This window comes from Pogoniulus pusillus, chromosome 15 (assembly GCF_015220805.1).
Source record: "Pogoniulus pusillus isolate bPogPus1 chromosome 15, bPogPus1.pri, whole genome shotgun sequence".
NCBI classification, from domain to species: Eukaryota; Metazoa; Chordata; class Aves; order Piciformes; family Lybiidae; genus Pogoniulus; species Pogoniulus pusillus.
In genome coordinates, this window is record NC_087278.1 from 13,109,105 (window position 1) to 13,134,851 (window position 25,747).

General features: G+C 41.8%; 1 protein-coding gene across 3 annotated transcripts in view; it reads right to left on the reverse strand.

Moving 5' to 3' along the window:
- Positions 1-25,747, reverse strand: part of CHST11 (carbohydrate sulfotransferase 11) — a 188,006-nt gene that overhangs the window by 101,097 nt on the left and 61,162 nt on the right. The window contains exons 1-2 of one of the 3 annotated variants that reach the window (XM_064155423.1): positions 15,751-16,036; positions 6,606-6,691 (exon numbers count right to left, since the gene is read on the reverse strand). In XM_064155423.1, coding sequence (XP_064011493.1) covers positions 6,606-6,691; positions 15,751-15,928 — 264 coding nt within the window. In that variant the 5' untranslated portion in view covers positions 15,929-16,036. Of the gene's footprint in view, positions 1-6,605; positions 6,692-15,312; positions 15,489-15,750; positions 16,037-25,747 lie in introns of those variants that run through there. The other 2 variants (XM_064155425.1, XM_064155424.1) reach the window with 2 other exon arrangements.

Genomic DNA, 25,747 nt, shown 5'->3' on the forward strand with positions numbered 1-25,747 from the left:
TCTTGGAGGTCTCTTCTGACCTGGTTGATTGTCTGATTCTATGATCTTTCCTCTCATAATTTTATGTCTCCAGAAAGCTTTTACATTAAAATTCCTATGCTCTCAAAGCAATGAACTACAAGTCAAAGACTGGAGAAATTAAAAAGTATTGTCTGCGCTGCTTCTTTTTCTATCAGGGAAATCTGAGCTGGTCTGAATGATGGCTGTATTTTTTAATTTCATACAGGGAACAAGAATTTTATTAAACACAGGTACCCAAAAATTCATCACAATGCACTGCGGTAACTTGAATGAACATGTCCTGGGTATAATTGTGGCCTTGAGTGCTGGTAGTTACTGCACATACTTGTGTGATTAATTCTTCCTGACTTACAAAAGCATCCACCATGTCACAATGAATGATCTATGAAACTCTGTATCTGAAACTCTTCTTTCCCCAAGCCATTTTCTCAGCATCTAAAACAGCCTCTTACAATTTGTAATAAGTAATTAATAACAAAGCATTCTCACCTGTGAATTTTTTCTGCTAAGGTTAATGTAATGTTTCACTCCAGACCAGCTGCTGTTTCACTACTTCCAAGCATGACTGTAAGTGATGTCTTTGCATAAGAAGTCATTCATGGAATAAAACCATTAGCTCCTCTTTCATCAGCAGGCGTTTTGCTACTGCAAGGGCAGCTAATTACCTATAAAATTGTTGTTTACCAACAGGACTATGCACCCAAAGTTTGGTGTTGCATGCTGACTTTTCTTTCCTATGCCTCCATCCTGCACTTTTTTCTCTTGAGGAGTTTTTAATCTATGATCTGTCAAATAGCGTCACTGAGATGCATTTATCACACTGTTATTCTCTGCATAGATTTGCCTACACAGTTCAGCATCAATCACACAACGTAATTTTTCAGGCCTGGTAAAGCTTTAGGACCACTTCTTGCCCTCAAGAGAGACATATATTTTCTGACTTTTCATCTCAGCTGCAAAGCATCAATAACTTTTCATGTACTGTTCTTTAGACAAAAGTCAAATGTCTTTAGACATTCCTTATGCTCTGAAGTTCACTCTATCTGTAACAATGAAGTTCACTGTATTGCTGTCCCTGGTTGGAAACTGGGCACCCAAAACATATGTATGTGAAAATGGGAGGAAAATTAGTGTACAGCACTGATGTATAGAGCTGGTGTAATTATCTTTGACTGAGACTGGCAAGTAACTTTAGAGATCTATCTTTTCTTTGCCCCTTTTGATTGATGGAGTAATTGTGTGGCATCTTAGGCTCTTCTTGCATGAAACAGCTGATGATGACATGTGTCTGGCTCAGGAAACTCATGACTCACAGGTTGTTAAGCACTGGCAGAGTATCACAAGTTCTTTATCCTTCTCATAGTCTGTGTAGTCACCTGCTGCCAGAGCCAGAACACCAGGCAAACTGGAACTTTCATCCTATTCAGTGACCTGTGCTTTGGTTCTTGCATTTTGAAGAATGAGAAGCCACAGCACACAGAAACAAACTGGACAGTGCTCAGAGCCTCAGGATCACAAAGCACAGAAACACAACATTTTAAGCATTTGATTAGAAGTGCTATGGACAATATATACACAAAGGTCAGAATACAAAACTCACTACAAAACTCCATCCAGGAATTGGTAGAGTGCCCCACAGAGTAATCCTAATGACTGGAAATCAGCTGAAGACAGGAAACTACCAACCCACACAAAAGCTGAGCGATGTGGGCTGAACTATGTTGGCAGTGATTCCTGATGCTATCCAGGCAGCCTAACCCACAGATAACCAAACCACATGGCAGCTCCTCAGAAGAATCATTTGTGGCCTGAGGTGACACAGGATGTATAAACATAGTCTGCAAGGCAACAGCTCACTTTCTTCCTTTCACTTGGTCGATAGGAGGGGAGAAAAAAAAAGCAGAAGTAATAAAAGGAATTGGCCGCTCCAAACCAGTCAAACACAACTTCAAAGCACAAGGGCAATGCAAGCTCTGCAGGTTTGATGCACCCAGTTTAGCAAATCACTGGACATTCTGGTCCAAAAAGTCACCAAAAGTGGACATTCAGAGACACATCTCCTTGACAAAAAGAAATAGGTTTGGAAAGGCAAGTAACAAAAGGCAGTGTGCCCTGAAGTGACCAGTCATGTGTACTCACAAATTAAATTCAGGCAATGTTAAACTAGAGACAGAAAAATGTCATCCTTGGATGTGGATTCTAACAGATCTAGGACTGGTTCTCTACTGTGTTCCTCTCATCAGTCTAGATTGATAGATCAAACAATAATGCAGCCTGCAGTCAATGAGAATTAAATGTGAATCTTGACAGCCAGGAGACAAAGTCTAACTTTAAAGATGTAATTAGCTCCCATTTCTTTAACATTTGGTCTATTTTGGTTTGCAATCACTTGTAATTCAGTAGCACATTAATTACACTAACCAGATTAGCACTAACCACAAAAGTGTTCAAGCCTTAAGTATGATGTTGCCCAGCTCTGAGCTTCTGGTGGCTTCAGTTCACAGGCTGATCCACAATTATCTCTTATTTTTAGAGCAGTGGGGCTGTAGGCAGTCATGCAAATTACAAGACACAATTGTGTAAGTTGTCTCCTACGAACGTCTTGCAAGTATTTGTTTATCCATATTCTTAAATTCCTGGGGTTTCCATTAAAAACAAAAATATAATTAGCTCCCCCACCCAGTACACCACACAAGCTTATGTCACATCCCTGTAAGACTCTTCATCAGTGTTCAGCTACACCTAGATTTTCTCCTGTTTCCTGTGTGTTGGATCCTCCATTTCCATTTACAGTTCTTTGTGAAGGAAAACAGTTCTGCTTAGTACTGATTCAAATTGGCTTTTTAATAAACTTATTCAAGAAATGTTCCATTTCAGCCCTCATTTGTTGCAGGTACCTCTGCCCCTTTTTACTAAGCCTCCATTGGAAAATGAAAGCAAAAAAAAAGATAATAAGGTGTCAGAGACATACTGCACACTGCCTGCCATGTATGCAGAGACCAGAGCCTGGAAATCCACTTACTCAGTGTAAATCCAGTGCAGTTATACTGACTTTTCTTTCCCTTGTGGTATATTAGCACTCACGAAAAATCTAGCAGTGAAAGCCCTAGAGAAGAAATCTTCTGTCCACAGTCAAATGCACTTCCCACATTCTGCTCCATTACAACAGGCAAAAAAGCAAAAGAGTTGTCCCTACTTCTACAATAATCCCAAGGCCAGACACTCAACTAACACATAAATAGTATGTGGGCTTTGTGATGGACACTTTCCCTAGCCCCAGTTCAGTGATATCTCTACCCATTTATCCTCTGTCTCTACCAAAAGTAGGAACAATTATGATCAGTCTACTGAAAATCTGACTGCAGTTCTACCATTCATCTCCAGTAAGCACCAGACCACCCTTTCAGTCACCTCCAGATCATTGCTATAATTGAACTTACTCAAGTCAGATTTTCCTTTCTGGTTTTGGGTCTTTATTTTTACTCTTTTTTCTTTCTTTCTTCCTTTATTTTCTTATTTCTTTCCTTTCTCACAATTCCTTACCAGGCCAAAAAAGAGATTCATGAGACAATTTATGACATCTGCAAACAACTCAAACAACTCCATAGAAGGAAACAACACAGTGCAGGATCAGAGAGGCTGTTATATGTCAACATAGTAAATACCCACAGTCAAATTCTCAGCTCGTGTGAATCAACCAGTCCCCATCTGGTTTTACAAGGGCAGCACAACCTGATGATGAAAACACAACAGACAAACCTTATTCACATTAAACTACAGCATCTGGAATACGAGAGCGTATTGACCCTATCTGGCATCTATTTCAATTAATGGCCAAACTCTCACCTCCCCGAATAGGGAAGTCATGAGCAGGCTCTATGAGAGGACATATGGACCTTTAACACCATCTTAAAGCAGGAAACCAAATTCTATTCCCTTGCCCACCTCTCTCAAGGGTCCTGAAAACATTCCCAGGAACAGCAACTGCTGTAGATATGGTTCCATCTTGTCGCCTACATAAGGAAACCTAGAACACACGAGCTGTACTGTGCTCTGCAGCAGAGGATGCTGAGCCCCAAAGGCATTCTCCTGTTACACTAGATCATGTAAAAAAACACATGCACATGGACACATTAAATACTTAAAGTTTCCCATCTTTAAAAAACTGACAACTGCACTTAGCTTGTAGCAATCCAGAGCCACAGATGCAGGGATTCTTTGAGTGGCCTAAGGGCTGGTGTTTGAATATGTATAAACATATTCCTTTGAGCTACAAGGAGAACAATGGAGAATCGCTCAATTACTTCCCTTGTTCCTCTGAGGCTGCTAAACCGTGTCCCAGAGAGTTCCTGTGATGTCACACACAGCCACTGGCATCCAGGACAAAAAACACAGGTTCACCACACCAGGAGTCCAACAGGTTCTCATGATCATGGGTTAAATATCTAACCTATGTTTTCAATTATCTACATTAGTATGAGACACATTTTGGCCAGAAATGCCTTCTTGAGTGTTTATTTTATATTGACTTCTGACTTGACTTGAGAAATGACTGATCACAACTGCTTCAGCAAGAAACTGGAGAAAGATTAGAGATCTAATCTCCTTCCCCCCAGCTTCACAGCTACTGGTGAATTCTTGAGTACAAGAGATCTACTACCAAAATACAAACCAGTCCCTAGTCTGCCAGCTTAGAAACAGCCATTTATTTGGGCACAAAACAGAAAAAAGAAAGGTGACCCATGTATATGAACTAATATTCTAGGGGTCATTTCCAATCTGTTGTCTTCTGTAGTAGCCTCTACTCACTGTCTTCGCTTGTTATCGTTTCCCCAAAACAACAGAACCGACTGCAGTACGCAAAGCTTCGTCTAAAAAGCAAATAAACAGCAACCACGAACAAAGGAAGACAAAAGAGTAAAAGCTTGGCAAGAAGGCACGTCAGTGAGCTGATGCAAACACTTCAGCGTGAAAATGGTCATCTGCTTAGTTCAACACTGGCTGAAACAACTGTCATGTCTCCTCAACACCAACTTTTTCTGCCTGGCTGGTAGACGAGCCTGATAAGGGAGGTTCCTAGTCTGCTTGGTCAGGGCATGCAAAAAGGAAGTAGAGGCAGTGAAGGAGCTGCCAGCTGCATCCCCTGCTTCAGGAAGCTCAGGATTTTTTTTCTGTTGTTTAAGCTTGCAAGGTGTCGGATTATGGACCTTCAGTGGACGGAGATGTTTCTCTCTTGAGAGATGTTAAAGGGAAATGAGGTTTTGACCCCAGGGAGGCCAACTATTCAGCCTCTTTTCCCTTACCTGCCCTTCTTGAGCATCTGCAGTCTTCAAATTTAACCGGCGAATGCTAATATTTTTCCTTTGTAGCACTGGATTGTTACTCTTCAGGGCTTTTACATGCACTTTCCATTTACCCAGTGCTAACTCCCATAATGATCAATAAAGGCCGGTATATTAGCATAATAGACTCATGTTCTCGGCCACATACAGAATTCAAATTGAATCAGCAAGTCAGCCCAGGCTCATAAAAATAGCACTGGTGAGCAAATGGAGCTTTTCTGCGCTACGTAACAGAGATCACATATCTTTGGGTTGTTGTCAGTTCTTCACATAAATCCTTTAAATCACTTAGACTTCATTTTCAGACTAAATAGTGAGTCTCTTCATAATCAAATAGTATTTAAAACATTTACTGCCTTGTTAAGTCTAACAACTTAGATTCATCGGGATAGTCACTTTCCTTAATAGCCAATTTAGTAAAACTCAATGTATTCATTGATGGATAAATATATAATAGGTGGTTGTTAAACTTTAATAAATATGTTTAATAGTCAGCTGGCATTTTCTCTCAATGGCAGCACTTCCTCTCAGCTGCCAACAGGAAATGCTGCTCCTGAATGTGCCAATTCAGCCCACATTTAGGGAACAAACTGATCCAAAAGAGCAAATGGGAGAACAAATTTCAGGTAGCTTTCCTGTGCTGCCTGTCACAAGAAGCAGGTTAGGTTATCCTAAGACCAGGTTATCTTAAGCTCCCATGAAGACCATCAGGGGTTAAACATGACACAGCGTAAGGAGAAGTATAAGCCATTGTGTTCATCTACATTTCATACAAGGACTGAATCAGGACAGGAAGGGTAGCTACCTGAAAGCCATATAAATGATATTCATATTATTATGATACTCATACATAGGATTGCTGTTTACAGACTTACCATGCTCCTTTTTCAATGTATACCATGTCATTTTCTCCCACCCCACCCTGCCACTCCGTTCATTGACAGATTAAATTATGATGTTTCAGCTTCTAGGAGACCTCAAAGGTACTCTTATAAAGCCTTTGGGTACCTAAGAAAAGCTTTGAGTCATCCACTGGTTAGATGCCTGAAAATCTTTAAATATTAGGCCCCTAATTCCAGCTGCAGAACTTTATGGCTGAATACTGCAGGTCCCAGGATCGCTTCTCCAAGCTGAAGGCAGTTATTGCATATACATTAAAGAAAAAAATAGATCAAAATACCTTCAGAAGAGGTTGTACTTGTACGCTGGGCTGGGATGTTGGAATAGTCACGAGACACTCACCTGGGTGGGATTATACAGTTCTTGGAGTGGACTTCTGGATCCTTTCCGGCAGCAAATGTCCATCCCAAATGGATTTCTACGCATTACTGCAAGGGGAAATTGAAATTAACACAGGTTAGAAACATCAGTTAGCAGTAACCTCTGTTATCCAACAACTTCCAGCTCAAGTGCACAATGGTTCAAACCCAGGGACCAAAGCAACACAATTTTCAGTAGTGCTAGGTACCTGTTCCCTGATCATCAGAGAGGAGTGGGATGGATTCCTATAACCAACGTGTCCAAGAGGCAATGTTTGAACCTCTCTGTTTAGATACAGAAATGTGCAGGAATCTATCATTAAAACATCTGATTTTAAAACTTCTGTCCACACTGTGGTTTCTCCTAGAGAAGACACTCAGCAGTACATAATGCACACACAGTCAACTACTGCTGCACTTCTTGCTTCAGCCTACGTACCACAACTCAATGTTTGACAGATGCTGAAAACCAACATATGCTATGTCATCCCAGTAGGAGACTAGAAGATTTTCAGGTCAAAAGCTTTGCCAAAGGTCTGACTGAGCAACATTTTAGGTGATACAGTGTTTCCAGGAGAGAACTTGATCAGAGCCTCAGGAGGCACAGAAATCATCAGTTTCATGCTGGACCCTTAGGGCTGCAAAAGCCACCAGAAAAAAAACTCTCCACTTCCCATCACTCTCTGTAGTCATGGGGAAAAGAAGATCTTGCCTGTTCTTTTAATCTTATGTGGTCCACATCATCCTCTGCAAACACTCCTCTGGCCCATCTTGTTTTGCTAGCTAGGGAAGGAGCATCAGGCAACAAGATGCCCATATCAGGCATCATAGTGAGAGGAGACATTAAGCAGAGCCAGGCACGCTCTTACCACGGCTTGCTGCATTTTGTAACCAGAAACTACTCAAGTGTCCTATAGCCAGAGGCCAGAGGTCTGAGCTGCACCACTTGCAGACATGAAGCTGCAGGCTTTGAGCCAAGAGTCAGAGAACAGTCAAGTGACGTCTCAATACAGAGGGCTAATACAGAGTCATAATTGATACATCAAGTAGTACGAGCCCCAGAAAGCTACACAGTTCCAGTCTGGAAACATAACGGATTCCTTTGCTCACTTCATTTCTATTTTTCAGTTGAAGGCAATTATTTAATGATGTGCCTGTCACTTTTTCCCTGAGCAAGAGAGATTCATGTGACAGGAGTCGGATATACATTCTTAGTAAACAATCTGGCTCATGTTTTTATTTGCTTCACAATTAGAACAGTAATGTTATTAGGGGTTACAATTTAAATTTACATGTTTAAACACCTGATTAACTTCCAGTATTTCTAGTCACACAGCCAAATATCACAATTCCTTAGTTTGTGTGTTTAATGTGCCTTTTTAAAAGTTAACTTTAAAAGCACTGAAAACAGTTAAAACCTGCAAAATATTTTCCATGAGTAACATCAGTTTCCAGTGTCTGGAAGTGGTTTTAGGAAGACAACACTAAAGTGAGGGTGTGAGACATCTAGCAGCTGGTCTAACTACAAAACTCCTGTCCATCCTGTCCCCATTTGTTGTCCCTTTCCATACCCTTGTACCAGGAACTGTGTCCAGGGATGCTTTGAAGAAATAATTTTGTAGCCCCCTTACCACTACAAGAACGGTTTCAAAACAGATTCTTCCAGTCAACAGCAAAACACATCATTTCCATTTAAAACACCAGAGCAGAGGGAAAGGGAGAGGAGAATCTTTCAGTATACCCAGGTCAATAGACTGCAATTGACTAGGATTTTGAAACACTGATGCTTTGTTGCAAGATGAAGAAGAACAATAATTTGGGTGTGGTGTTCCCTAACTTATTACTTCACTTTCCATTAAATAGAGTAAACAATAATGTGCATAAGTGTCTCCTTTCCTGCTTCACTTAGCCAGCAGGTTATCAACACAGCAACACTTTGTATGTGCAGCAGTTGCCACCATAAAGATGAAATTATTTGCACAATATGCAACATTTGATTCCCAGATGTAAACAAACAAACAGAAAGCAACTGTCTCCCTAGCCAAAGCTAAATGCTAATGTAGAATGTCAGTCACAGAAACCATTAAATCTTTTTCATGATTCCAAACATCACTTAACTGGTTTGTTTTTCCAACAAAGCCTTTAGAAGACTGCAGAGTTAGCAGAGCAACGCCGCTGCTCAACATAGCACTCGGTTGCCTATCAGTGTCAGGAACAGCAAGCCCTGATGCAGCTGTACAGAGCACCTCTGTGCACATCTAGAAAAGAACTGTGCCTGGAATTTAACTGCAGCATCAGAAGAAAGGGGAATGTTCCCCTTTCCTCAGCAGAAATGCCACTCCTATCTTTTACAGAACTGTCCATAGGTGAATAACTATCAGGAATGTTGATATAGAGTTGAAAACACTGGCTGGCATGCCTCTGGACAATCTTGCCTCTCAAGGTTTCCACAAGCTGTTTTCTACTATCTTAGCTTCTCTGAGGCAGCATTTTATGAATGACACAACCTTTGGGGCCTGAATCTTGTCTCCATCATCAGGAAAGCTACCATATGGACATGGACTGCAGCTATATCAATTTTAACAACACTTTCACTAAGACTCCATTATACTACTGTGGAAGGGAAAATGAAAAAAAAAAAAAACCCAAGCCCTTTATCTTCACCAAATCTTCTTATTAGCATAGTAAATATCTAAGTTTACATTTTATGACTTGGCTGATCTCCATACATAATTACAGTTAATTATAATCTAATGATAAGTATTGCACATGCACGGCTTCAAGAAATGATTAAAAGACTGTGCTCATGCACACACAGTGTATGAAGCAGCTGACAGCAGCATTCAATGCCTTTAATGATTAAAGAGTAGTGTTAATATTGCAATTGCAGCACAATCAGCAATTCCCTGAATTTAGACAGCACTGTGAGCAACTGAATGAACTGTAACAGCGAGATCTTTCTTCCACCTCCAGGAATGATTTGTCCAGAATGCAACCTTGGCCTGTTTCTTAGAGTCTGTGCCATCACTAGTCACTAATTTCATGGCAAGTCTGTTATCTAAGCACCACATTTCTGAAATCACCAAATATCTAAGCACCAGCTTCTGAATAAAGAAAGTTAAACATCCCCACCAAACTGAAAGCTTATCAACGTAATAATAATCTCTGGATATATTCATAAAGAGAAGCAAGCTACATGTGCAAGCCTTAAACTATCTCAGACCACAAGCATCCATGTACAACTAGAAAACTCTGGTTAGACCCACTGTGAATTATGGTGCACTGTGCATGAGAACATAGCATCTCCTCAGTCAAATCTTCTCATGTCTGTGCAGAAAAAAAAAATCCAGAGGTTTTGCCAGTCTCTATCCATTAGGTGGCCTCAAAATAAAGCATAGATCCCTCAAATTAAACACACCCTTTGGAAAGGTACTGCCTGGAAACATACTGAGAGCTTGAAAGTTATTGGACAGGCCAAGCAGCTTTCAAATCTCCTTCCATGGTCCAAAACTCAGCATGTTTACAGGCATCTGCCCCCTAGGCATTGAACTCGAGATGGCAGAAGCAGGGTTACAAGTGTCAGAGCAAAGGTACATTGAAAGGCACTTAGTAGATCTGGGCATTTACAAGAGGAGTTGTCACCCTCAGGTTGCTTCTAGCGAAAAATGTATCAGGACAGTGCCTAGAATAAGGAGCACAGATGCGGAGGGAGAACACGGGGGCAGGTGTGGTATAAAGCCTTCACTTTTTCGTATGGCATTTCACAGGCCAAGGAGCACTCACAAGCTTAAGTTGTTTTGGCAGAAGGCATACTCTTAATAGTCTACAAAGAAGGTCCAGGAATGGTGCTAGAAGGTCTCAGAATGTGAGACATTTGATATTCCCACAGCATGAACAATGACAGGAGAAACTACTGAAAACAAGAAGCCACATCAATGCAATCTCTGCCTCTCTGTACCAGGGACTATGGAGAAACAGAGAGAAGGGATATGGTGGTAGCTCTCTTTGGAGATTACTGGCCTGAAAAGTGATGTGAACACTATATAGTCAGAAGAGAAAGGGAGAGAGGGAGTAAATCACGACAAGCAAGACTCTTAGAGATTTAGAACCAGAACTGTCAATTTCTCACAGAAAGGCAAATTCCTCTCAGAAGTCACTGTGGGATCAAGTCACAGAGAAGTCTCTTCTCTGTGACAAATAAAATAATTGGCACTTCTTCCATCATATTATTATACTTAGAGAGACAAATGACTGACATCTCAATATGGGAAGCGTGCATTCAGGAGCCACCTGTATCCCTACCATTCTAAAATCCTGTAAATGTCAGAGGCTCCCATTTCAAGTCCTCTGTACAATAAAAGTTGTCAATTTTTTATCTAGCAACAGTTTTCTTACTTGGTAATGTTTCATTTACATTACATGGACTATTCTAATTACTTGAACAATAATCAAATGTAAATCTTTAGCTCTGCTCACTGCCTCTTAAATCAACTGCCTCATATTAGAAATATTGAGAACAGTTCTGAGGACATATTAATATTTAACTCTTCATTACACTGGGCTAGAGGACGAAGACATAATTCCCTAATACAGCACTGCCTAAAACTGATATACATAATTCATCCCATCCATTTGCAATACAAGTTGTCTTGATGAGAAAAAAAAAGTAGGCACTGGCATGAGCATGGTGAGATTCTAGCTGAAGATGGGATCCTGTTCTTGTTTCAAAGAAAAATCCTCAAACATATTCTTTTTTGGGGGTCTGATTTCTGTATGGAAGGTTGAAAACTGACAGCAGGCTGCTTAATTCTTCTTGCTTTCCAGCTAATACTTCTGTCCAACTGCCCCTAATTTCAGGCCAGGTTTAATGCTTTCCATGGAGCACCTTATGTATCTGCTCTTTGCTCTCAATAACCTAGTACCTTCTCCCACAACTCTGACCAACCAGGCTAGGGCTCAACATTCACCTAAACATTCCCTTCTCAACCCAGACAGAAAAATGCGCGTCACTTGGCCCGGCTGCATTAAAATTGTTACTTACACCTCTGGCATCTCTAGTCATCTTTACTTAAGCTACTGCCCTCAAACTCCTTGACTTTTTAAAGCAAAGCAAGAATAATTAATTATATCCATACTATAAGCTAGGGATTCTCTTCAGCTGAAGATTTGGATATGGTTTGTCTTCCAAGTAGACTTCTGTTATGATCTCAAAGCAGCACAGAAAATTACTTCTGCTGAGTACACAAAACGAAGCATTGGAACACACATTCAAATAGCAGACTAAACACCTTCTCACAGACTCCCATATCTGTCATGGGAGGCCTGTATAGGCCAAAATAGGCTTATACATGTACTGGATTGCCCAAATATGTTTTTCTGCTCACCTTCCTTCTGCCATAGGAAGAAGCAACTGCGGGAAAGAGGACAAAGAACCTGGAGCCAATGCGTCTAAGGACTCTGGCTTGCTCAGACTTGTTCTGCTCCTGTTTACACCCTGTGGTAAACAAGGTGCACACACCTGGCTTTTGCCTGCCTCCTGCAAGGCCTGTGGTTTTCCTGAATTTGGGTAAAGTAAGCCTATGGCTTCATCTAATATAGTTAAGCTCAGCTAACTGCCATTCTGATTGGCTATTCTGTGTCCAAAGGCCCATTAGTCTTGGGCTGTACTGATAAAAAGAGATAAGCAGGTAACACAATGTGCTCTGCCATTATATTCATGCTTGCCTGCTGCTGCCATTGCTCTCTGCTTCTGGCAGTGTTATGCCTCACTGCCTTATTGCCTTCTGCAGCATTATGCTTGGCTAAGCTATAAGCTAGCTCTGCCACAGGTAACAAACTGATACTCTGAGTTTGCCTGGAAACTGCCTGCCTCGAGTTTACCAGGAATAGGCATAAATGCCTATACACAATAGTCCTGAACAGCCAGCATGATATCGTGCTAAGACTGCACATTCAAGACACCCTGCCTACACCTGCCAAGACAAGCAGCCCTGGAAGGGACACACAGATTGTCCAAAGAAATCAGGATAAGGTCAGAGATCATCTGGCTCCTTCCCCCAGCAGCCTGTGAAGTCTGGGAAGAATCAGAAACCTCAGCGACTATAGGACACCAACAGAACTCCCTGCCAGTGCTTTGGGTACTGTGTGAAGCTATAGCCAGCTCCACAAGTCAGGAGCTAGTATTTGTGAATAAATACATAGAGCCTCTTGTTATTCACCCTAGCCTTCTGCCATAAGCAGAAAGGAGCTTCCCGAGTCCATCTGGTATATTCACTGCAGGAACCTTCTCTTTCAGTTGAATTGGGTTTAAGTGTTTATATTGTTGTCTAGTTATTTCTTAAGCATCCTTAGATCCTATGTTATAATTTGTACAATGTATCCATGATGGCTGCAAAAGAACCAATTATTATTAAAATCAGTGGTCAGGGGGGCAAGACTCCTGAATACTGAAAATTAATAAACAATGTTAACTTTTTGACAAATAATATCTCACAATCAATTAATTACCCCCTCCATTATAGTATCTCAATCATAAGCATATGTCTGTAAATGACAGTATCAAACCATTGCTCCAACTGCACTGACAAGAATTATGCTCAGGGCGAACTGGTCACATCTGAATACAAACCAAATACAGGTCAATTTAACAGTGTTTTGCAGATGCAACACTCCTGAAGCGTGAAAATACTGAGGGCAAAGTTAAGTAAGCAACTCTAGGAAGCAGCTCTTTTCCGGAGTTCATCAAAGGTTCTTGGACTGAATTTTTTGCCATTTGGAACATCCTGTCCACTTACCTTTCAGACACTTAGCTAAAGTCATGCTGAACAAGCTCATCATTAGTAACCAGCTCGTTCTGCTTCAGGAAAACGAGTCTTCCATAATAATTTACAACAATCTGCTCTGCAAGACTTCAGCCAAGTCCAAACCGCAGGCAAAATCGAAAACTCAGCGACAAAAAGACCACCTCATTTCAGACTTCATTAAAATTCCTGTGCTCCCTTCTACAGACTAATCAGGCTAAGGACACCAAACAATATGGAAGGGTTAATTTTTAATCAGCAACCAGGAGCATGAGGAGTGAATGCTAATGCTGTCACCCAGCACTGGCTCTAAAGACTGAGTAAGGAGACTCTTAGCTAGCTCTCTCAGCAATGATTTACAAACACTAATCCTTCAACAGCAGTTCACAAAGATGGCCTGATTAATAGCAACATCTTGTGACATCTGGGGCCTTATGCTTTGCTGCATCCAGCTCAGGATTTTAGACTAAATTATCATCCCTTCATCCTGAGACAACAGGTACAAGGATTTATGACCAAACTTGTCTGGCTTCCATAGTGTTCACAAGACAAAACTGCAGCTTTCTTTCTTGGAGCTTGGGAGATCTGTTTTTCAGAAACTTAAAAATCAGATTAGGTACTGTATCTGAGCATGTCAAAGTCTTACATGCAAAGAACGAGATAATTCTTATTCTCTATGTTAATATTTACTTAGATTTTGCCTTATACCAGACAGTAACTAGAAACAGGGTTTTACTCAGCTTGAGAAACAAGCACAATTCTGTGGCCTCACTATTTGTAACACCATGGTGCCTCAGGAACAAACCAGAGACCTCACTGAACTGAGTGCTCTATGTACGTAACAAAGACATAATACCAAAAGCTTGATGTTTCAGAGCTCCACCTGAAGAGCTGAAATGCTCTATTTCAGCTTTTAAATACCAATTCATTGACTCAGCATGTTCATCCTGCCCTCCCCTGATGTTTCTACTACCACTTAGGTACCACAGGGATTTACTAAAGTAAGACTGTGCATGGATATGACAAAAGTGAATAATCAAAAATAAAGAAGAGGATGCACCTTAGTGAAATGACTACAGATAAGACAAGCAGCAAAGCCTCCAGTTATGGGACCAGGAACCAGCAAAACCACCATCCTTAGCTGACAGATCAGAAACATAGAGACAAAGAGATTAAAGACCTCCACAAAGCAAATTAGCTGCTACAGATTGGATTTATTTTAGGAAGCTACTTATTTAAGCTCCTACAATTAACAGAGAGATACATCTGCAGCAATGGGTTGTCCCATGTGCCTCTGGAGGTGGCTCCCCTTGTTTCCACTGACCACCAAATCTGGATGGGTTGGCAACTGAAGTTACATTAAATAAATCCTGGCACAGCAAGGAAGTGAATCTCAACATTTGTTTCTGAGCTCTAATCACTAATTACAAAGGTTGTAAATGCTCTCCAAAGAACAGAGAAATATTTAATTACTTTTTGCTTTAAAGAGATTTCCAGAAACAAATTTATGTTTTATCCTGTTTGTTCTCAGATTAGCATGGGGATAGGTTTAATTGGGCACAGTGGGGAAGTTAATATTCTTGGGTGAATTTATGCAGAGACTTAGATCCTTGGCCACCCTACAGACATTGCATGCAGCATAAATTAGCACAACATCTTTCCTGCTAATGAACAATGAGCAACTTTTTTTCCAGCATTTTTTTTCAAAAGTTAATCCATATAGAATTTCTTGAGACATCTCAAGAAATTATCCACAAGCTTATAGCAAGAGATGTTTAAATATGCTTTGCTTCTCACAAAAAAGAGAGAGCTCTGTTCTGTTTATCTCTGTCATGCACAGACACACACTGCTTTTCACGCAGCAAGTTCTTGTAGGTTCAAAGTACAAACCTCTCTGCTACACTCTTGTTTTCTCCAGAATGAATTTCAGGTTCAGGGAATCACAGTATTCCACAGGGTAGGTCTGGATGGATCACAGAATCACCCAGTTTGGAAGTGACCTCTTAAGGTCATCTAGTTCAACTCTCCTGCACTCATCAGGGACATCCTCAACTAGATCAGGTTGCTCAGAACACCAGGCATGGGGTCCCAACAACCTCTCCAGGCAACCACTCCCATGGTAAAGAACTTTCTCCTAACACCCAACCTAAATCTACTCTTCCCTCATTTCAAATCATTGCCTCTCTCCTATCACTGCAGCCATCTTGCAGGCCTCTTCAGGTGCTGGAGGGTGGCAATTAGGTCTCCCTGAAGCCTATTCCTCTCCAAGATGAACAACTCCAGCTCCCTCATCCTGTCCTCACAGCAGATGTGCTCCAGCCCCCTTACCATTTTTGTGGCACTCCTCTGGACCCACTCGCTCAGGTCCATGTCCTTCCTGTACTGAGGGCTCCAGAGCTGGATGCAGCACTCCAAGTGTGATCTTAGCAGAGCAAACTGGCAGAATCACCTCTCTTGGCCTGCTGGCCAGGCTTACTTTGATGCAGCCCAGGAAGCAATTGGCCATCTAGGCTGCAAGCACACACTGTCTGCTCATGTCCAGCTTCTCATCCACCAGCACAGCATCACCAAGTTCTTTTCCTTTGGGCTGCTTTTTATCACCTCCCCAACCAGGCTCTCTTGATAATAAGTGTTGTTCTGATCCAGGTGCAGGACCCTGCATTTGCTCTTGTTGAAGCTCATAAGGTTCACCTGGATGAATTGTTGATCACCTTTGCTGCCTGCTCATCCCCATATATACTCCGGTTTACACCACCCAAAATCAAATGTCCCAAAGTGCTGATCAAAACATTCTACTTCTTCTCTTCCAGAACTATTTCTAAATTTTTATACATAACAATTTTCTTTCTTTTTTTTTTTATCATCCACATCAACTTTAGCAGTTGTTTCTTCTTCATTTCTATTCATTTTTTGATCTCAAATGCAACTTTCTACAAAGGAATTAAGAAACTATGGAAATGTGACCAGCTTTATCTATATATATATATATATAAACCAGATGTGCATTATTCATTGCATGAAGGGGACATTCATTTGGGACAGAGTGGCTGGAGAGCAGCCAGAAGGAGAGAGACCTGGGGGTACTGGTGGATAGTAGGCTGAAGATGAGCCAGCAGTGTGCCCAGGTAGCCAAGAGAGCCAATGGCATCCTGGCCTGCATCAGGAACAGTGTGGCCAGTAGGATGGAGGGAGGTTATTCTTCCCCTGTACTCAACACTGGTCAGGCCACACCTTGAGTGCTGTGTCCAGTTCTGGGCCCCTCAATTCAAGAGAGATGTTGAGGTGCTGGAAGGTGTCCAGCGAAGGGCGACAAAGCTGGTGAGGGGCCTGGAACACAAACCCTATGAGGAGAGACTGAGGAAGCTGGGGGTGTGCAGCCTGGAGAAGAGGAGGCTCAGGGCTGACCTCACTGCTGTCTACAACTACCTGAAGGGAGGCTGTAGCCAGCTGGAGGTTGGCCTCTTCTACCAGGCAATCAGCAATAGAACAAGGGGACGCAGTCTTAAGTTGTGTCAGGGAAAGTATAGGCTGGATGTTAGGAGGAAGTTCTTGCTAGAGAGAGATTGGCATTGCAATGGGCTGCCCAGGGAGGTGGTGGAGGCACCATCCCCAGAGATGTTCGAGAAAAGCCTGGATGAGGCACTTAGTGCCATGGTCTAGTTGACTGGCTGGGGCTGGGTGCTAGGTTGGACTGGATGATCTTGGAGGTCTCTTCCAACCTGGTTGATTCTGTGATTCTATTCTAAGGAATGTTACAGATCCAGCATATCAAAATGCAAATAAAACTCACTATCCTTCTGGATGTTTTTCCTACTTTTCCACTACAGGTTAGCCATGTGTTTTTCAGAATGAAACAGTAAGAACCTAGAAAGAGTGGAAAATTTCTAGTGTCATTTGCAGGTTTCCAGAAATGCCTCCCTCCAGTTTCTAAGTATGTGCAGTAGCAACATCAGCAGGCACATCTGCCACTGGGTTCTCTCTACAGCAAGAAGTTGAATGCTCCACTCTGTTCTTATCAGCCTAGTTTTCAAGCCCGCAGATAGTTGGCTACATCACATGTCTGAGGCAAGTTCAAATAAAAACTGTGTAAATGTAGGTCCAGGGAAAAAAAAAACCCAGCCATATTTGCATTGTCCTAAAAAAAATGAGAAGCCAGATTTCTTCTTCTGTATTTCCCACTACTTCCATTACTCTGTTAGTACCAATCTACTTGACAAACATGATGTATGAGCTTGCCAAGAAAAAGAAAAAAAAAGAAAAAAGAAAAATGGGGAGGGAGAGAAAAACCTTTAAAGGAGGAAGGTTTCCTCAGAAAGCTGTAATTTTAAAAGCATTTATCTTGAATCATGGTCAAAATAAGAATGATGGCTGCTGCAGCTGCAATCTATTTCAGCTACTGTTTCTTTGCTGTGCATCAACAGATGTGTGCTGAAGATGAAACACAAAATCATATTTGCTGTGGATATACTCAAATGCACAGCAAGTCTTCTCAGAAGCCAAGCAGAACAGGAAACAGAGCTGCAGCAGTCATTTTAACTCAGAGCAATTAAAAGCTCAAATTTTTTGTCTCTGAACTTCAAGGCACATATATTATACACATATACACACACTCTCCTGACCTGACACAAACAGAGACCCAAGGGATTGTGTCAAGAGACACAAAGCATTTCTGTCCTAGCACTGTGTCCAGATGGACAAAGATTTACCACCTCTGAAGCAGTGCCTGATATTTTTAGTGTGCTCACATCCTCCTGATACTTTACTGTGATTTACAAACAATAATTTCCTTTACAAAAAAGAAGCACTGAACCATTTGATAAGCAGGAAAGAAAGTATGAAATCCTGCAGTAATCACTTCCAAAGCAGTCACTCATTATGGCAAAGAGGATTAAGACTGCAGCTTGTTGGATAAGCAGATGAGCTCTTTCAAATGAAGGAGGAGGCTACTTCCTTGGCAATGCAAAGGGCCAAATGCTGATATTAAGAGGGAAAAAAATACCATGGACAATAAAGGCCTGATTCTGTGATCTGCAAAATGTCCAGACTAATAATTACTACAGAGCTGGGCTTTACTGTCTTATTCCAAGAGTTTATTCTGTTTAATACCTCTAAACTCTGAGTAATCCCAAGACACAGAGATGCAATCAGCTTCTTTGCAAGATCTTTTACTTTCCCAGCAGCTGGTTGTCGCTACAGCTGACCAGCATCAGGGTGGATCCAGGCCTGCAGAGCACTGATGAGCCATGTCCAGCCCCATCAGACTGAGGTTCTTCAGCACTCCTGCCTTCTTCCAGCAGGGTCCATAAATCTGTATGGAGAGACTCAGAAACAGCTCTTCCACACTCTCCCCACTCTGTTCACAACGAGCTGCACACAGGTAATGCTGCTTTCAGATACAAGAATCCAATCCCCTCATCTGGCAGTTGTGAAACATTCCAAACCACAGATCCTTCAAAACATTTTACATATGAATAGGACATTGTCAGCTCCCTCCGACCCAGGTTGCACTTCACCACAGAGAGGAGTAAAATACACATTAGCACTATAAAACTTCATCTCAATTAGCATCATCTTTATTTCCATTATAGAGCACAGCTATACAGCCAACCTCGGGTGAGGTACTGAGCACTCTGGACCTGTCTTTCTCTAAGGAGAAATTCCCCAAACACAAGCAAAGCATTCAGAATGGTGAATGGATGAGCTTTCAGCACCTGCTCATCTGTCAACAGCTCTATTCCCTTCCTCCATCTCCTTCCATTGCTGCTATCCTGCCAGTGAGTTCAGCTGACACCTTCTGACGTACTTTGTCTACAGCAAGGACATGCAGTCACACCTCACACATACCCAGGTGGATTGGGCCAGGCACTCCCAGTCCACCTCCTGAAGTCACATCCAAGGGGAAAAAAAGAGTGAATGAGGAAAGATCTTTCTGTGATTTTACTTGAGAGCATTTAAGGGGAACCAAAACAGGCAGCAGCTGCAAGAGATATACATTCTGGTATCACCACCAAACAGAACGTTGGATAGACCAAAACTTTTAAGTTGACTGAGACTTCCTCCAAATGTGGCTATGCTGCATGGCATAGGGTAGGTTCTATATAGACACCCACACAGAGCAAAGGCCATTATGCAAGTAGCTTCCTTCTGCACTAACTAGGAGTGAAGCAATCACACAGTATTTCAAGGTTCAGTCTTTGAGGCTCCAGAATACTGAAGAACTTCATGACCTTTACTGGTAAGAGTAATATTTCAAAATTAGCAGGCAAAATAACAAGCCTTGGTTTTAGTCACTAGCAGCCTGCCAATCGCATTCTGAAACTTCTATTGCTGTTGCAGCTGGTGACAAACAAGTACCTAAAATACAAGACTGCTCTGCATGACTCTGAAGAAGGCAGGCAACAAAACTGCTAGACAGAACCACAGCCTTAATAAAATGATTTCCTACAGGAAACAAATGCTGCTCTAGCATTTGTGAGGTGTCATGCAGAGAGGGATACAAGGAGTAGGAGAGGAAAAACAAAAGGAAAGCATCTTTTTCAGAAGACGTCCCTAGAATAATGCCAATTAAGTTACATCGTTCATCTTTCAGAAAGACAATCCATTTCTGAATATGTCAGGACAAGAAAATTCAGCTTAGGAAACTGATTTGACGTCAAACTCTCCAAACATACCTCTTTTGCTAAGCTGAATTGACCTATTCTCACCCTCCAGCCACTGGATCTTGTGCAAGCATGGCTCCTCATGGCTATAGCTCTCATCCCTCTAATGCAGGAACCTACATGTTGTGATGAAAGGGTCCCTTAACTTTCCATCATTCTGTGGTAAGTTTTCTAGGCAATTCCTCACTTTTCTTGCTTTCTTCTGAATACGTTCAGTGACAGCACTACAAGCTGCTGAGAGCAGGGTGTCCTCTCAGCACCAAGATCTGGTCCCCCAAGGATGCCATGGGAAATGTATCTGCTTGGTGATAATTTCCCAGTTACAGCTGTTTTTACAAACTAGCAAATATTTTTTAGATCAGCATGTCAGATTGATCTGCATTCACTTGCTAATTTAACTTCTGGTTTGTTCATTCCCATATGCACCTTTATAGGAGTAATTCTGATATTCAGATAATGCATCATCTTTAAAAAGAGTGTCACCAGCTTGGAGAACTCATTTTAAAACATTTATCTGTGAAAAGATGTTTAGGCTAGTTGTCTCTTGCTAACCTTCCAAGCTGCAGAGAAGGCTTCTGTGATGTGCTACAGACTTGCTCTGCTCTCAACTCTGCGTGGGTTAATTTTATCACAAGTTCTTGAAAGCTGAAACAGTGAAACTGCGTTTTAATTGAAAATATTTTACACTTCCAGCTTAAAAATATGAAGCAGAACAAAAATTACAGTTTAAGTGATGCTTTCTCAAGCCACAGAGTTGAATGGCAGATAGGACTGACCTGGAGGGAACAGAAAGCTGCTGCTTCTAGGAGGATAATCCTTACATTTTATACTGAAAACTCCATTTGTCTTCATTAAATATTAACCACTCATTACCAAGGAGTTATATACAAAAGCTGTGTTAAATAATAGAACCCAACAAGTGAGAAAATCTGATTTCAAATTTACAATAAAGGGTTGTCACACATTACCCTTTTCCAAGTTGAGATAAATGATCTGAGCTTCATGAACTCAAACAGACCTCTGTCCTTCTACACGGCTGAGAATTGCACCTGAACTGTCTGCAGCAAAGGGGAGATTTACCGAGATAGACTGCTTGAGCTCTCAGCAGACAATGCAGTCAAAGCATTTTATTCAGCTGGGAAGGACACCACTTGTGTGCTTATGTGGAGCTATTCATGCAGGTATGATATGAGTGATTGTATTGCACTCAGGTATGAGTGAATATATTGATGCTGGCATTGCACACCATGTTTCACCCACCACCTGGTATTCTTTTATCCTGCAATGACTTCAATTTCAAGAGGTGCAACATGCTGCATTATGTTTTACTATTCAGAAACAACAACTAAATAGCAGTTTATTTTGGTTTCTCTTTTCCATTCTCTGTATTTTGCTCCTATCTACTTCACCACATGGATTCCAGGCTGAAAGCTTAAGTGATAATCTAAGAAAACAGCAATGTGATTTTTTTGTCTAATAGTAGTCTCTTATTTAATTTAAACCTCTTTTCCAGAACACACTGCTTTTCAGTTACTCTACTTAATCAAGCTCTTGACATGGTATTTTCCTGTCAAAACCTGTTCTATAGTTCTGAAAACTTTATGGCCCTCCTCTTTGATCTTTCCTTCCCCAACCCCCTACTGAACCATTCCATTTAGCACTCTGCTGCTGCCCCTACATGCCCCTGCCAATCGTTTTGGCTCATTCCCTGTTAATCATTTTTCTTCCCTCACTTATTCTAGACTTTTGCTACTGCCTACCTCCCTCTCACCACATTCCCAGTGCAAAAAGACAAGAAAATCCTCAACTTGCTCAATAGCCAGGGCACCACAACAGGAACTCAGGTCTCACTCAACCAGAGCAAGAGGTAGCAAAGGACAGAAGAAGCGGCAAGGGGTGGCAAAGGAGATGAGGTAGGCTATGTGTAGGAACTCAGTTGCTCAAGAGGAATCAGGAAACGGTCCCCTCTAGGTTTCCAGGGCTTTAATCTCATCTCTGAGCCTGGCAGCCCTTTTCCACCATCTCAGTGTCCCACTCCCAGCTCAGCATTGCCACTCCTCTTTTCTATTCCCAGGAGATCCTGTCCTCTCAGAATCCACTACATTAGCTAAAACACGTAAAAAGTAAAAGGGCTTGAGAGGCAGGCAAATTACACCACCAAGAACTACATACACTAAAGGGAGGCCAAAAGGCATGCCCAGTTTTATTTATGGTTTTCACTCAGTGCTTTGCTTTTCCTGCAGTTAAGGCAGCTAAAAAAGATGCCAGAGTTCAAAGTTGAGAGCAATGTCACAACACACAAAGGAATGATCAGACGAGAGGTCTGACAGCAATGCTGCTGAGCACTTTGCTGCTTCTCAATAAAAAGTAGGTTTTCCTTTCCAATTTATGCACAGTTTCAATTCTCTATCTCAAACGTTTAAACAAAGAGCAGTCATCCCCCTGTACAACTAAAGGCTGTGGGTATGGAAAGCAGTCCAAGACTTTACATGTCACTTTCTGAGAGGCTGGACAAGAAATATAGTTACTAAGGCTGCACTCCAGCTACTGTCAGGAACAAAAGATTTCAGGCAAATACAAACTGTCTTAGGAATAAAGACTGCCTTTACCACAGCTATGAATGTTTCCTTGAAATGGGAACCCTGAAGAGAAAAGAAAATTACAAGACCTCAGGGTGACAACTTCACTGTCATTAACCTTGAAGAAACCACTTTTGCTATATTGCATTTGTGGCTTCTGCCAAATGTGTGCAAATTTCAAATGAGTGATGCACAAAAAACCCAAACAAACCAGTAGCATTGACTAATTTACTGCTTGAGACCTTAGCTCTATTCCTTTCTTGTTGCTTTGCATTGTCCACAAAATACCAAGGGATACAGAGGCTGCAGATGAGGATATAAATGAATCTGAAAAATCAGAGCTTCTAATCGCCCTGAGGTAATTGCAATATAAAGAAAAAAAGGAGTGTGGGGTAAAGGTAACCAATGATTTTACTTAGATCTTCTCACACGAGTAGGATTTGTTCCATGCTCTGCAGATGTTAATTTGTGTCCTCCTTATACTGTAGGGAAATTAAAATACAGGGTGGTTTGCTGTGTACTCTGCTTACAATGTCAAGGCAATTTAACTGTTTCTGTTGCAGCTGTGCTGCTTCCCTTCAAAGCAGCCCACCCTAGCCTCAGCACTCAGAGGACCTTATTTAACTCCTGCCTCACTGAGGGAAGTCCTTTTAAGTAGGAGACTCTCTTTGCTGTCCTCTTGCCACAGTACTAGTGCTGCTAAGTATAGGAACTCAAATAAACTGTCCAGGCTCTCAGGAATAATATGTTTGGGGATTTGGTGCAAGCTCCTCCATAAGCTTTCTTTCCTTTTGAGCTTTTCTTCTCAAAATGCCCTGATGACATCATCCAGCTTTCCAAATGCCATCCCCCATAACAACTACTGCTAAACACCAGTCTCCAGCTGGACAATGCAGTAGCAGCTACCTCTCTCCAGAGCTGTTTTTCTTCAAAATGTCCTTGCTGGAGATGGTTCTTTGAGTTGAGGCTTCTTTGCAAGGAACGGGGTGGGAATACAACATATTTCATGCAAAGAAGCCTTGGCCAGCTGGGAGCTGAATCTTCTAGTCTCTGTCTCTGGATGGTATTCAGGGCTGGGGGCAGCTTGAGGCTCACTTCAACCTGCTTGTCCTAAATAATAGCCAGCAGTCAGGTCATGCTTACCCACAACTCAAATAAAACACACAGGGCACAGAGAGAAAAGGGGAAACAAAACAAAAGCACAGGGAGTCCCAAACAAACATAAGGGTTTCTCTCCTTCATCTGTTAGCTGTTTCTACAGCCAAAACACAGAGCTAAGCTATGTACATGACTAAGGTTTCCCTGGACACGGGGTTTCCCAACTCTATTTGTCTAATCAAAAAGTCAACAAGCTATATCATGGATTTTTATTGCAAGGACAACACTGGAGGAAGAAACCACAAAACTTCATTTCCTTTCTCCCATGTTTTTCAAGTAGCATCTGTTTGCTCAATGCAGCCAAAACAAAACACAGGCTTCCTTCTTCCCTTTAAACTAGAGATTAAGATACTCAGATAAACTTTAACGTTGAGAAGTAAGTGACCAAAATGGTTCTTCCAAACCCAAACAGCATTCTTTCTCCTTGCCATCCAGACACAACATGAGAAGGGCTGTGCTAAGCTGCCTGAGCTCTGCAAACTTCTACAGCAGCAGCTCCCTCCCATCAATGCCATTTCTTCTCACACCAAAGCTTAGGTCAGGATTAAAGAGTCAGGGAGAAATGCCTGAAGCACAAAAGGTCTTTTACTGGCCACATCAAGCACAATATGCGAGACAGAAATGATAAAAGCCAAAGGAAGATTTTCAGCTTCCCAGCAAAAAGTAGCCATTAAGAGCAGTCATCAAGGCCAGGCATCAAGCTAACCGTGTGCAGGGTGCCAGCCAGCCCCACTGCTTGTCACTTGGTGAAATCACCCTCCACATGCTAACCTCTCAAACAAGCACTTAATACATCTCACTGCCCAAATCACACTGAAAGGAGGTAAGGGAGATGAACTGCAGGCCACCCGCAATGGTCACTAATGATGCAATTTATTTCGAGCAGATATGACATCGCATAACCAGCGTTACTGTGTGACTTGAGAAGTGCAGAACACAGCAAGAGCAAACACTTTTTCCTCCCTAAATCACCTTCCCCTTCCCATGACCTCTCTTCTGCAACTGAGTAAAAGTTTCTTTAAACAGAAGAAAATGGGGAGAAAATGCCAAAGCTGAAATGACTTAATAGAAAGGTGTTTATGTTCAGCACAAAGTGAGAAAAATAAAAGTTTAAAACCAAATTCTGCTTCCCATTTCTTTTCAATGACAGCCTGCCAGCACTGCACCCTAGAATGAAACGACTTTTGGGCCACCAATATGGTTAGATAGTTGTTCTCCCTTTATTTCCTTGTTACAGTGAGTTTTATGCTTACTTGGAAGAGGCATGCACAGCTTACTCAGTTCAAGACTGGTACATGTGGAAAGTACAGATTGGCCCAGGGCTGTGTGTGAGGTACAGATAGGTTGATCTATATCAACAACTTGTAAAGTCCATCCCGTGCAGCTGGCTGACTCTGCCCCCCTGCAGCTGCATGTCGGGGGTGTCATCCACCGCCTGGTTCCGTGCCTCCGAGATGGACTCAAGGACACTTTGCAGCACGGTTGCTCATTCTTATCAGTTCATGTCCTGTTAGCAAGAAATCCTTCCACAACAGCCTTTACAGGAAAGACTGGTCCAACTTACTTGCCTGATTCTGCTGTCACTACACAAGCACCAGTGCTACTGGGACTGCACCATGTCACACCCAGCAGGCTATTCTAAATACAAATGTCACGATCCAGCACTAAACACAGCAAGTTTCCTGAAATATGGCTGTGTCCTAAAATACAAGCTGGTACCACATTGCTAACTGGAGCCAAATGCATGACCAAGCCGTGTCTATCCAAACCACTTCAAAAGAGAGAGCAGCAGCAAGAAGAGACTGCCAAGCAGGGACACTCAGCCCAGATTTTGAATGCAAGCACAGGTTTATTATTAGGTTGTTCTTTTGAGATGTACTACCAATGCCTTGGCTACACTGGATAAAAATAAAAGCAGAGTGCATCTGC